Raw genomic sequence first — 15191 nt, 5'->3', positions numbered from 1 at the left:
AATAATATTTTGGATGAATTCTCTTTGTGTCCTCTCACTGTTTACCTAGATGCCACAAGAATCCTCTTCTCAGATCATTAAAAAAGTCAAGTTACATAACAGCCTGTGGAATGGACAGCCCATAGACATTGTCAGGAAGGAAATATCTTCTCTGTATAGTCCTTCTGTTTTTTTATTTTAAAATTTTATGGTCAGCTTTCTGTAAATGGGTCGAGGGGGAGGGTATTTTTAGCCTATTTTCTACCCCATGTGTGTGTATTCCAGAACAAACCTGACAATGTAGAGAACAGCTGCCCTTTAAGATAAGCTCTCTCTCCCACACATATTTCCCCACCTCCAGCACAGCTGTCCCTAACTCCTATTGGACTGTAACTCCCAGTGGAGTGATCGCCACCTCTCCATCTGTAGATAAGGCAGGAAAAGGGGTTACTCTGTAAGTCACAAATTCACTTTCTCCCTGCCATATAAGAGAGATGATGCCTTATGGCAAAGCCCTCCCACCCTCTGTCCATCTGGATGTAACCCAGTTTGCTCCCTCAGTTTGGGACTATGGCTACCAGGTATCCTTGGACAGAGGCAGAGAAAGGGCCTGCTCTTCTCTTACAGATGGAGGATACGAAATATGTTCTGCATCCCATGTGGCTATGTGTGTAGCTACAGGTTCTGCTCCTAGACAATAAGGAGACCAGAGATTTAAAGATGAATAGCAGCCTCTGACATGGGGGCACCTCCCTAGTAAGGAGTAGTAGGCAGATTATTCAGTGAATGGCATTGGGAATAAAACTGACTGAAGAAAAACACTTCATTCTCATATTATTCCATGCAAATATTCAAAGTATTAAAATATTTATTAGCAAAGAAAATGTAGGTTTTTAACTGATTTCTGGATGGCAAATAATTTATATGAAGAAAAGCAATGGGTACCCCTCCAGTAATAAATACTCTCATTAAAAAAAAAAAGACGAGGTCTGAAGCCAGAATTGAAGAAATACAAATAGCCAATAAATGTGTTTTAAAATATTCAATATTATTAGTAGAGATATAATTTAAAATACAATGAGATTTTTTTTGGATTATTGGTCAGCGAATATTTTTGTCAAGTTAATGCTCCACTTTCATATACTATTAAATGAATTGGAAATTTTCTGTAATTCTTTTGCAAAGAAATTTGGTATTAATGTGAAGGGCATTTTAAAATGTGGTGTATCTAGATAGGACAATGGTTTATTTGCAAGTATAATTTCAAATAGCAAAAAGGAACAAAAAATTAAGTACTCGAATAAATAGGATATGATAAATAGATATGATAAAATATTAGTGTATGCTTAATCCCTAAAGACAGTTTCAAAAGTAGGCTTAAACATGTATTGAACATTGATTGCATGATTGGAATAAGTTTATTACTTCCCAAAGAGAGAAAGCGTGTATCTGGGTCTTTGAGCTATGTAAGGTTTGGGGGGAAAAAAAAAGTGCTGTTACTTTGCAGTAATATTTCATTAATATTATGAAAATATATTGATAATTATTTGAAAACGAAACATACTGAGCTATGTGTATAGGAAAAAACAGATTATTTTAAAATATGTGAGCCAATATATTTTAAACTTATGCATAGCTTTACGAATGTATGAAATATAATTTAGTATTACTTAATTGGATTCTGTCATTGGTGAAAAATATAAGTAAAACCCATGGCTAGACATTGTGTCAATTGAATAGCAATTTTTTTAAGTTAGATATTAAGAACTGTATTTTCTATTTGTCTGGTCATGATTTCAAATGCTTACAAAGACCATTTCTTAAGAATAAAAAAGTTAACATTTTTCTGACAAATTTCCAACAAATTGCTCCTGTATGTTTCTTTCTTTTTTAATGTAATTTATTATTCAAATTACTGTGCTTAATTTGTAGAATGGAATTGCAGGTTTATTCTTTTTTTAATTATTTTTTTTTCAGTTACAATTGACATTCACTATTATATTAGTTTCAGATATAGAACATAGTGGTTAGACATTTATATAATTTATGAAGTGATTCCCCCTGATTAGGCTAGTGCCAATCTGACATCATAAATAAATTATTACCATGTTATTGACTATATCCCCACGACTATTTTGTAACTGCCAATATACCCTTCTTAATCCCTTCACCTTTTTCACCCAGCCTCCTCAACCCGCCTTCAATCTGGCAACCATCAGGTTGTTCTCTATATATTTGAGTCTGATTGTTTTATTTGTTCGTTTACTTTGTCTTTTCTTAACAGCTGTGTGATTCTGCTGCAATGTCCTTCCATTCCTTCCTCATCTCTTGTGTTTGGGTTTTGTAGCTATATACTGCTGTGTCCCAAACCTTAAAATCAAGATTACTATATAACAAGATATTAACTACCAGCCTCTTTTTTTGAGCTAGTGCCTCTCAAAGTTAGTGCCATTCTGATTGTGAACTCTGTGCTATGTTTGCCTAGAACTAGAGTTTATTATAATCATGTTCATTTATTTATTTAGGGGGAAAAAAAGGCAAGTAGATGCCATTTGTCAACCTTATCAGTATTTAGCCTTCTTATAAGTGCTTCCTTTTTAAATTTGTTAAAATGATTCATTTGAATAACCTTCAATATATCGTATGTTTATTGGAAGTTTTCTCTAACAATAGGACTGAAACATCCCATTTATTTATCCCAGTTTATTAGGTGTTCATATTGTTAGTTTTCTTTGGACCCAGGAAATAAATAAATCACGTTTTCAGATGTGGGCTTGGGCAAAAGCCCTCCGTAGTACCTACCAGCTAATTATATTTTCGAGACACAGCTCAGAATGTGTAGCTCCTGTCTGAATCTTTCAGAATCTTGGAAATTGAAAATGGAAGAGATCTAAAGGAAAAGCATAAAGATGAATGGTCCTATTAGATAAAGTGATCCACTGGCTTTGGAATTTTTTCTTATAGAGGATAAATGATTTATGAGATGTTTGACTAATGTGCCCAGGACTTAAATTACTAAACTTACATATGTGTATTTGTTCTACACGTGAAATATTTCCTTAGAGAAATATTGCCTTAATTATAGTCAGACTTCTTAAAAAATAGTATACACTGTGGTATTTAAAAACATTGCTGAAATCGTTGGGTAAATTTGTTTTAAGACTCTTTAAATGGTTTTGCCTTTTGTTTTCCAGCTGGAAAATTATTCGTTGCACCTCTAATCCTGGTCTTGGGATTAGCACTAGGGGCCATAGCCGTTGTAATTGGTAAGAAACACTTAACATATCTGAGATTAGAATTCTTTGAGTGCCATAGAGACAATATGAGTGTAAATTTAATAATATGAGTCTGTTATTAAGTGGACATGGTACTGTTCCGTGCTTGCTTTAGATAGGCAATTAGCATATGAGTTATAGATTCAGAGGCACATGTTTCATATGGGATGTATTTGTGTGACACTTTTTCAGACACTTTGATCCACATATCTAATAAAGCATTATTAGCCACTTCTTAGTACCAATATTAATACAACTGGTATTTTAGTGAAAGAGTTCAGTGGGTTAGAAACCCAGATTTTCCAATTCTGAGTTTGGATTGGAACATCAAAGGAAAGAGGCTCTGTTACACCCTTGGGTGTTTGGTTTGTTCCAGTGAAAGGTGCCCTGGGTGAAAAAGATACCTTCAATGTGTATAAGAGCATATATCCAACATATACTTGAGGACCGACAAATAGAAAATGTATCTGTGACTTGTACACTTTTGGTCAAACAAGTATATTAAAATACATGTTTTAAAGCAGTGGTTCTCAGACTCTAGCATGCTTTAGAATAACCTGGAGGGCTGTTTAAAGCACAGGTTGCTGATTCGTCCCCACAGTTTCTGATTCAGTATGGGGGCAGGGTTCGTGGATTTCTAATGGTTCTAAAAAGTTCCCAGGTAGTGCTGATGCTGCTGGTCCAGAGACCACACACTGAGAAAAACTATTGCTTTAGCGTATATTAAATTAAATGCTATAGATACTATGTAATTGTTCCACGTAGTAGATCGCACTTCTTTTGTGTGTTTTTTTTCTAAATAAAATAAATTTTTCATATGTAAAGTTCTATTTAGCAAGTAATTTTAATGCATAGGACAGATAGAATTATAAAGTAACTGACATTTAAGTTTTTACAATGAGTTGGACTTTATAAAGTAGATACTATTATTATCTGAATTTTACAGTTGAGGAAATTAAGGCTTCTTCATAAGTGGTATAACTGAGAATCAAACCTGACATGTGTCTCCATAGCCCATGTTGTTAAGTAATGAACTCCTCTGCCTGAAACTGAAGTGTGAATGCTATAGTGTGCAAATAATATGACTAGAGATAGTAAAGAAGACTGAAACCGAAGGTTTGATATTTTGATAGAAAACATTATTCCATATTCAAACTGGTATCACTGAGATTGTTAAAAAGGGGAGAGAGCTAAAGAAAAATAATAAAGCATGAAATCTTATAGAAGTAAATACGTTCTATAACAGGTATCTTCCCTGTTTTTATTTTCATGTGTTGCTAAATAATGATTATTTGTAAGTCATTTGCAAAATGGAAAATGTTCAACTATGTAAACCTAAATGCCTCTCCTCCTAATTAGTGTAACTTTTTTCTTTTTTTTAACCCCTAGGTTTATTTGTATTTCCTATCTATTGCCTTTGTAAAAAACAGAGAAAACGATCACGGACAGGTATGCACTGGTGAAACGCAGATGAGTTCATCTAACTAAGCCGGTTCAGGTAGGAGCTATACTGAATGGTATACCCACCTGAGAGTCGCAGCTTGAAAAACACGGAGAGGAATCTTCTGCCATCTCATCTCACCGGGGTTCTCTGCAGGCCACAATGCCCTAGTGCCGGTGCACTCCCAAAATGGTACCCTGTCCTTATACAAATTGCTGCTTTACAAAATTGGTCACTTTCATACACTATAAACATCTGTATCATAGTCTGACCTTCTTAATGAGTCTTGGAAGAAAATATTTTCATTAAGAACCAGTTATCCTCAGAATTGTCTGAGCATACCTCTCCTGAGCATTGCTTGGATTATCTTTGTATCTGAACCCTCCTCTTGCCCATCTTGTGAGAATTGGTGTGAATAACTGAAGTCCCACCTGAACCAACAAGCAACGCCACTTTTCAGAAGATAAAAGCTCCCGGTATGTCCCTGGTTTCATCTGTGGCCCAAACAATATAATTCCTTCATTCTTCAGATGCTGTAATTGTTTAAAATCTCAATGCCCAAAAGGGAACTAATGAAACTAAATTAATGGGAAGAATCATGAGTTACTGAAGTGTATATGTGTAGGGGTGCAAATGTGTGTGTGTATAAATATCTGTATTAAAACTTGGCCCAGTAACCTTGTACTTGTCAAGTTCCATGCCTCTACACTCTTTCCACATTTTCATAGACATATTTAAAGATGATGGTTCCTTTGTGGGCATAATTTGGTAATGTACTAAATTAAAGTCAATGTAGACAATAGGCTATTTCAATGTTGACCCTTTCTATTTCTTGCTCTCTTTGTCTCAAACACACACACACACACACACACACACACACACACACACACACACACACAGAAAGAGAGAGAGAAAGAGAGAAAAATGTGTGCAATGTCACCCCAAGGATCATGGAACTTTATAAACTGACAAAACTGATAGACTGATTTTAGGAAACTTAAGACCTGAACATTCAGTTTTTCTCAGATTTCTTATGTTTTGGCGTGTTTCACTATATGAATAAATCTTTCAGGCAAAATTAGTTAATTTAAATAGCAAGTTTGCTGTAGACAGAACTGCTTAAACCTTTAAACAAATTCCTATTCTACTTAATTTTTCACCAATTTGTAATTACAGATAATTCTGCTTTAGGTCAAGGTGTAATATTATTTACTACCCCATTTTCTTACCTCTTCTCTCTCTTTTTAATTTGTCTACAAGTTTTTCATAAAAACAAGTACTAGTTTTAAAGGATTTTTCTTATGTTTACTGCTTATATGCATAAAAATGTGCTGGTATCTTCTTATGGAGGGGTAATTTGAAAACAAAACTTTTGTGTTTGTGGGTTTATCTAAAATATAAACTGCTTTTGGAGAAGGAAACAAACAAACAAAACAAAAGAAGAAGGAAATATTTTCAGGAAGTTTTACCAAGCTGAGAAGTCTTTAAAAGTAAGAAAAGGGACAAGTAACTAAGTTATGTTATTCCTTTGTTTCATCACAAAAACTTATCAGCAGAAAGGAAGTCGTCCCCTAAGAAGTCTGAAGTTTTCACTTGTTTCCAAATCCTTAAAATTAGCTATCTGCATAGATGTAGCATTTATTTGACAGAAACCTTGTCTGAATTGAAATACATTATGTGATAAAACATGCATTAACATGGATAGTTTGTCTTGGGCTGCAGAATATAAGAACATTTATCATTTTTATTTGACCTAAAAAATCCATGATAGTGAAGTTTGCTTGCATGGATAACAAGCCAACACACTTCCATTCTTTCTGAAAAACACTCAGAATAGCTATAGCATACTTCGGGACTAGACTATTTCCAGTTAGAGGAGGGTGTACCATTTATGGTTCTGGAATGGATATTTCTAAAGCATAACGTGATAGAAGAAAAAGGGATGTGTTCTAGTTTCACAAAATGATCTTTCCATCCATCCATCCGTCCATTCATTCAACAAGTATTTATCGAGTGCCTATTCTACATGCTCTAGTATTAAAACTGAGAGGTTGAGAATTTCTAGCCTAAATCTATGTAATTCTGTCATAAATTGCTTAATTTTTGTAAATTAGTCTTTCCCAGATGTAGGTGTTATTTTGACAATATGTGAATATGATGATTCTAAATCTAGTGGACATGTTTATGTATGATATATATGAATGTATATGTAATATTTCCATAAAATATTATATATGTTATATATATTATCCATATGTTTATGTATGATATATGTATACATATATAATATTCCCATAGATGCATATGAATACATATGCCATATACATATATACCAACTGGCTAAATAACATACTCTCTAGTCTTAGATAATCTATTTTCTTCGGTTATTGTATCTGTTGTCTTTGGCCTACTCAGGGATTTTTAGTCCTTTCTTTGAATAACTTATCTTGAGGAGATATTTTTATATTATTTGGAAATGTTCCAATTTTCCAGTTACAAAGTGGTATCTGTTATCAGTGAAAGCAGTTTCATCAATGCTTGAGCTAACATGCACTGTGTTCCACAGGATTGTTCTTTTTCTATGGCATAGATTTTTTTTTTTAATTAATGTATGCATTTTTCTCTTTTGAAGTGTTACATATTAGGCCTTTCCCTGTTGGTGACTTAATTATTTGTCTTTTTTTTTTTTTTAAACTAAGTGTCATCAAGATCTTAAAAAGAAAGAAGAAAATACAAAGAATTATTTATATGTTAGTGCCAACATGAAGGTAAAACAATAGTAATAACTTTTGAGATGAATTCTCAAAACTACTTTAGAGAATGAAGCGTACACATAAAATAAATATCTTTCTATCCAAAGGTTGTCATTTTTATATGTTTTTATTGTAAATTTAATATATACTTCTTTTAAAAAATCAAACCATTTAGAATTACAAAACACGAATTTCTCTGCCTAAGCCACCCCTTGTTTTCTAGGGGTAACCACTGTTAATGGTTTGGCGTGTGTCCTTCCAGACACTTTCTACATATATACAAATAAGTGTTTGTGCGTGTATGTGTCTGTGTGTGTGTTAGTTTTATACAAATATAATAATAATATTCTTACTGTCCTGTGACTTTTTCATTTTATTATATATTGGTAGACACCTTTCCATAACAGTTTAAATAGATTTACCTCATTCTTTTCTCAATTACTACATATCCATTGTGGGGCTATACTTTAATTTATTCGTTTAGTGCCCTACTGAATGGAGATAAAGATTGATTTTACTTCTCCAGTATAAAGCATCAATGAAGATCCTTTACATATATTGCTGTCACTTTTTGTTAACATTCCCATAAGTTTTTTAATTTGGTTTTTATAAGAGATTTGTAATAAAATTTTAATGCATTTTCAGTGAATGAAATCATACAGATAGTATATTTGAGACTTTTTTCTTGGAGAAAAAGAAAGATTACATAGAAGTGCATAATTTTTAAAGAAAAGCATCTTTTGCAGGATACTTTGCCCTTCTTGATTAGCCAAATACATACCTTGCCAAAATGTATAAAAGAAAATTCATCTATTCCAATAAAAATAAAATGTAATGAGATGTCTATCAGATATCCGAGAAAGACGCATTGATATTTGGATTGATTAAAAAAATAACAAAAAAAACCTTGAGGGATTTAAATAAAATAAATTGATCATGTTTGTCACCTTTTTTTTAACACTATCCATGTTCATGCATGTTGCTCTACAAAGGAACTTAATTATGCCATTGTGAAAAGTAGGAAGCAATATGTTGGCAATTATGAGTGACCACAATTATTCATAGAAAAATAGATGAGACTGTATGTAAGGTTGGGTGTCTTGTTGGGATGCTTTATAAGTTGTGGAATAACACGAAACATTTATTTCACAATGAATCCCAGCAGTTCCCTACAACTGCTGTATCAGGCATTAACAAGAGGAGAGGGGTCAAAACTGTTGGTACAAGCAACATCCTGTTGCCACCACCTTGATTTTCTGATAGGTGCTATTGTATCCTAAAGTAGAACAGACAGGAAAACAATGAAAGATAATTAAACACCAGTCAGGTTACAACCTGATATCATTAATTGTACTTTCTCTGCTGTGGTGTCAGGATTCAGTGCTGACTGTCAGGAGATTCTTAGCCCCGTGCCACTAACCCACCATCTCTTGAGTCCTAAGAGCCCTGGTGAGCCTTTATTTTTCAATCCTACCACCTAACTATATGGTCCATGACTCACTTAAAATACCCTCGAACTACTGTAATCTCTTCCAATCCCTGGTGACCCTCCGCAACCTCGTTTTTCTCTACTCCCCTAATACTCTAGCTCCTCTTCAGTAAAAGAGAGAGACAGGAGAGGATGAAAATTCACTCTGGCATGTGCACAGCATCAGCATTCCTTCCTGGTCTTTGTCAAATTAGAGTACATCTGCCAAGACATAGAACCAGCTCCTCCCTCGTTAAACAAATGCAATTGTTTTTACTATTAGACTTTTGTCCTGCCTGTTAAATTCATAATTATTTTTTAAAAAGTTAGTGGCCTAAATAATACTAATTGGTATACTTCATTAAGTACCAAAATAAAATAAAAAATCATGCCAAAAGCCATTTTAGATTTTAATTTTGTAAGCAAGCTGCACATATGGATTAATGTAAGTCTTTCCGTTGGATTGTATGTTCATCCTTTCATATTTGTGGCTGAAATCTATCCCAACTATTGAAAGTAAGTTTTCCTGTGGTCAGCTGTATTGTTTTGTGGTAAAACCTATTATAAATATAGCCTTAAAATTCAATAATGCACTTTAAAATATTTGTGCCATTTAGTAATCTGACAGAATTAAGGAAACAATACATATAGTTTGATGGAGACAGTAGAATAACAGTGCTAGCTAATATGTCACCTCTTTAAATTTGGAGAGAGTAATCTGAAGCTGAAAATTTAAAACAAGTAAAATATACCTGGAAAAATGTAGCCGAGTTTCTGAAATTATAGTAATCCTACAAATTGGTATCAGGAGCTCAAACATAGCAAGTAATTAATAAATGTTACCTAATAACCTAGTTGGAATGTTTGTTAAAATATTAAGTTAATTTCTACTGCAAGTTTTAACTACATCTTTATATATCATGAAACCTATAAAAGAAATTCTATGGACTAGAAACAAAGTAAATCAAAGCTACTACCAATAGCCAGTTTTAGAGTATTTGTTTTTCAAATTTTTGTAACTTAATTATGACATTTTCCTCCTCCTATGGAAAATAAGTTCCAAAATCCCATTTTAATATGTATGTTTACAATTATTACTTTAATAAAACTGAAGTAATTTTATAGAAGCATTAAGATATGGTCTGAATAAAATCAAAGTTCCAAAATTTGGGGAATATTCAAAATTGTGAAATGTTACCTTTTTGATAAAAGGAATGATGCAAACCTTTAAAAGCGAAATGCAGTCTAACTCTTTTGTAACTGTGGTTTTAAGGATAGAACTATACTCATTTCATAGCCAACAGTGTGTGGGGCTTCTGTTGTACGTCACTGTTGTGAGGCTGGAACTTTATTTGACTTCATCCAAATCCAAGAAGCAGAGAGTCCATTTGGAGCATTAGCTGAAGACTTCATATGTCACATACCTTATAGATCCCCATATATAGTGCCAATTTTAGAAGCATGTAATGATGCATATTGCAAACTATATATATATATATATATATATATATATATATATATATATATATATATATATATATATATTTGGCTAAAGATGTGACTGTTTTGAGAATAATAACATGGACTTAAAAGGCAATAAATTATTTTTTTTAAACACACACAAAAGATTGCCATGGCTTTTTTTTGTTTGTTTCCACTTCCTTTCAGCTTATAAAAGAATTACAGTAGATTTAACTCTGCATCCCTTAGAGTATACAGTCTTATTAACATAGAAAATATTTTTTTCAGGTCCATTCCACATTTTTGTCATTCTGTTCCATCATTAACATTAAATGACTTTCTTCTCTGCCGGTGAAGTAATACTGTCATACTTCAACATCAAGTGCCTGTTTTCTTTTAGATTTCCTGGTTATCTGGGCTTTTTCCCTCTGCAGTCCCCAACCTATCTTGGCCAAATGTGGGATAAATTTTGTCTCACCATTAACACTTTTGTTTCTAATGAAATGAAATTCAAACACTGAAAGGACTCCATAATTTGGCAATGGTAGTGAATATAACTTACCTTGGTTTATTGTATCTGTAAATTGAAATATCTGAGGAGTACCTGGAACACTGTCCTTCTTCATAATAGGAGTTGGAGAACTCTGCCCAGCCCTCTGACAAGAAGTAAAGTAAATGAGAAGATGTCAGTTGGATCATAGAGCCTAAAATACTCTAAATCCAAGCTTCAGAAATTGCTTCATGAATATTATCAGGCCAATATTGTGTTCACATATTAGTTGGACAAAAAGCACTTGTGGGCATTCATGCAATCTGACCCCAAATCATTCATGATTCACCCAAAAAGGCCAAATGTATGGTTTATGGTTTCAGCAAAAAAGTCTTACAGCTTGGACTTAGAGTTAGATTTATATAGTGCAACATTGTATATGAGACTGGACCGTGGATTCATACCCTGTGAACATTATTATACTTTTTGATAATCTAAAGTAGATCACATTGAATCTAACTGACATTAGCCCTGTTCTAAAGAAACCATTGTCGTTTGCAAATGTTCAATTGTTTCACTGATATGATTTAGATATAAGCCACACTCAAGATATATGTAGTATAGGTTTAGTATGTGATATGGGAAAGTTCTAGGGAGAGTCAAACAGGTGTTAAAGGGCCCCAGAAATTGCAAAAAAAGGATCATTTCAGATTCTTCCTTGTAGCTGAATGCTGTGCTGTTGTTGGTCCTTGGTTCCCTCTAAAGTTGTTAGGTGTTCACCTCATGCCCCACGGGGGAAATAGTGTCAATAATCCAGTAAGTTCTGAAAAACTTACATTTTTTCATCAACATATCTTCAGTGTCCAAATATACTTCCATTGTTCCTTTCAAGTAAATACTGTCTAATATTTGATATAATATTTGATATATTATGTTTTATGTTCCTTTGTGAAGAAAATTCTAGATAAAGTATAATTTTTTTTTTAGCTGACTACAAACCCCTTTACTAAGGTCTTTTTTTTTTTTTAAGTCCCATATGGCAGTAGTTTACTTTTGGTATTTGATCATTTTTATCTTAATTAAAATTCTGTGGATGATATTGAAAAAAATAAATCAACCTTATAATTCGTATGAAACCTAGAACAGTAATTGAGATATATATGTATATAAACCATTTACCTTGACAAGGACAATCTGTTACAGATTTTTAATATGAAAATTAATTGACAATCTTGTTGCTTATGAACGCAATTATTAATTTAAGTAGTAAATTTTGAGAGGTCACAGAAATAATTTTGTGTAAGAGGAATACAAAAACAGTAGTATTAAAATGTTATTAAGTTATGTTAACACATTATTTATTAAGAAGCCACAACAGTTGTTTTGTTTCTATTTTAAACAAAATTGATTATAAGACATATTCATGAGACAAATATATTTATGTATGTGTATATCTATTTCAAAGCTGTGGGACTTGAATAAAATTATTCAAATTCTCTTTTTTCACTAAGAGTAAATTGCTAAAAAGTAAAATGTTTGGATGTTTAATCTGTTATTACTGTATATTCAGAAATTGCAGTTCTAAGGAGTAATTGTCATCTCCTATTTGAATTATCAGAATATATCCCGTGTTAATTAAATTCTCATGAACAACAGCAAATGAAAAGAAATTTTTGTTTTGATTTTAAGATAAATGACTTTCATTAGTAGTTTGTAACAGATCTTGTTCATTTTATATATTGCATATTTTTCATTTTTCTGTAAAAATTTATAGTCATTTCCCAAATCCTGTCACAATATTTTTTATGTTCAAAATGAGCCTAGTTGAAATGAGATTCTCTTTACTTTTTCAATGATGTTGGAAAATATTTATGTAATTTTATTTTTAAACATTTTTTACATTTCATTAGTCATACTATTAACTTTGGTATTCATAAAACTAAGTGGAGGAGACCATTATTAGGAATATATTTTAAGAAAGAGACAGGTAGAAATAAATAAAATAGATGATATTAATATCACGTAGAACTCCCTGAAAGAAAATTGGAAAGGGATAAACAAATTCTGTTGAGATGAAAATGTTGTAAAATAAGGAGTATTTAAGACCTTAATTTCTTACATTTTGATAGTAATCAACTTATTTCCAAATTATTCTGTGCTCTTGGTTCCATAAATTTAAATTTTAGCATGATATATAATTTCCCTCATTTTAGTGTTTATATATTCATTACTAAGAAGAAAGGAAGAAATTAGTGAATAAAAGCCAGGGAAACGGGGGTTATTACCATTTTCCAATAGCATTAATGTATAGTCCCTTTAACCTTTCATATGGTGCTTTGTGTGATGAGAGTATATAACATTTATATATGTTATTAGTGCCTTATTTTTTTTCACTTGACTTTATTTCTTATCTAAAAGAGCCATATATTTTTTGTGAGTGTTCTTTGGTCTCTCTATTTAAAGTCCTGATGAGATAGTGTATCTTTAGGGATGTATATAGGCTGCAGTTGCTATCTTAATCCACTGTAGTATCTGTAGGACAGCAGTTTAGCCAATGTAGTTTTCTTAAATTATTGTTCATTTTTAATCTAAAGTGTAAAAAATATTGAACACCATAAATTGAAGCCGTTATAATTGAAATGTATTTTTAAACCCCCAAAAAAGAATGATTATTAAAGTTTAAAACAGGAGTTGCAATGGCTATCAGTCTTTATCTATAGCTCCAATTAGGACAAAATTACAAAAAGTATTAAAAATGAAAGTAATTATATGGTACTTCAAGAATTTGACCAGTTCTCTACAACTTGTTTTTGCTAATATGTTATCTGTAATCTCCTTCCACACAGATGCTGCAGAACCATGGTGTTTGCTATTTATGTGTAGTTATTCATTTACAGTGGGCTTTATAGACATCGAGACATTTTGTACATACATTATTTTGCTCTGATTGATCTTTGCCTTTCGTGTTAGCTTTATACAAAAAGCTAGTTTTGTTGCATTCTTTATGTACCATAGTATATAATTCAACTTTTCCTGATGAATGTATGACGAATAATTAAAATAAATCATGTGCTTAGACAAGACAAAGACACAGGCTGTACATGCAAGTATGTGTAAATATTAGACAGAGAAAAAAAAGGAAAATAATCTTCCTGCCAAAAGATATGTCCTGCTGGACAGGACCTGGGAATTAACAGATTTTTTTTTTTTTTAAGCAGTGAAATTTTAAAATCTATTACCTCAAGAATTTTCAGTGGATATGTGTCAGCGTACTGATCCTTCTTAGTAAACAATCTCACCTGCTGCTGGCAGTAAAAGCAACCCAAGTGTCAGATCATACAAATTTTAGGGGCAAATCTTTCCAAATGATTACCTTGTGATATTTTGGAGTCTAATTTCGGACTTTCAGTAATGTCCCTCTGGCCTTTTGTTGTGGCTGGGCTTTCTTTTTCATTGTTTTTAGTCAGTTGTTTTAGAATGGAAGGGTAATCTTAATTATGAGATCAGATCTCATGGAAGGCTGTAACGACACTCACGCTACTTGGAGGAATAATATAAGGGGAATCAACTACTTGATTGTCACTGTATGAGCTGTTGTATGGTTCCTGTGGAGTGCTGTTTACTCCCATGATGTGTGCAATGCACCGTGCAACATCATCTAGCAATGCCTAATAAAAGGTTTTAAAAGAGAAGAATCTTGTCTTTTTTCCAATAGATTTGGAATTTAAAGAAATTAAAAGGTTAAATTTGACAGTGCCAAAATTAGACGTGCATAAGTAAATTTGGTAAGAGTTATTGAAGTCGTTTCTACACTAGATTCTAAGAATGAAGAAGCAAAAATGAACCAACTCCTGGGTATGCTTTTTGGAAGGTGGATTGGGTTGGGTTGCTGGGGCATGATTGGAGGAATGCACACACATCAGTGAACATCAGCCTGAACATTCTTCATGGGTGTGACAAAGAAGCAAATGCTGTGGAAGTAAGAGTGTAGCTAAGGTGGGGATTGCTCCCTAGACAAAGGGGCCTGGATTGGACTCCGCCAACATTAAACAAAAGAACTTCCTTTCACCATATTCGATAATTACCAACGAATCAGTTAATTGTTTTTCTTTGTATTATGTGTGAGGCTTTCTAGCAAGAATATGAATTCCATGAGATCAGGGATCATGTTCTGCTCACTTTTGTGTCCCCTGTGCCTTCTATGGCAACTGGCAGGTACATCACAGCCACGGCAATGCTTGTAGAATAAATGCCAAAACTACTAAGTTGAGATTTTTCCAAGATGTCTCACCTCCAGAAATGATGAAGCCGGTGACTCAACTTG

The 15191-nt window shown here is 32.9% G+C and overlaps 1 protein-coding gene across 2 annotated transcripts in view; it reads left to right on the top strand.

The window, feature by feature from the left end:
• Positions 1-14562, top strand: part of RNF217 (ring finger protein 217) — a 128427-nt gene extending 113865 nt beyond the window's left edge. For both annotated transcript variants that reach the window (XM_074333531.2, XM_019729507.3), the window contains 2 exons: positions 3174-3245; positions 4644-14562. In XM_074333531.2, coding sequence (XP_074189632.2) covers positions 3174-3245; positions 4644-4717 — 146 coding nt within the window. In that variant the 3' untranslated portion in view covers positions 4718-14562. The remainder of the gene's footprint in view (positions 1-3173; positions 3246-4643) is intronic.
• The last annotated feature ends 629 nt before the right edge of the window (positions 14563-15191 follow it).

Source organism: Rhinolophus sinicus, chromosome 2 (assembly GCF_057876585.1).
Source record: "Rhinolophus sinicus isolate RSI-liver-muscle chromosome 2, RSI-T2T, whole genome shotgun sequence".
Taxonomy (NCBI): domain Eukaryota; kingdom Metazoa; phylum Chordata; class Mammalia; order Chiroptera; family Rhinolophidae; genus Rhinolophus; species Rhinolophus sinicus.
The sequence above is the reverse complement of the archived record's forward strand: the minus strand, read 5'-3'. Positions and strand labels throughout refer to the sequence as shown.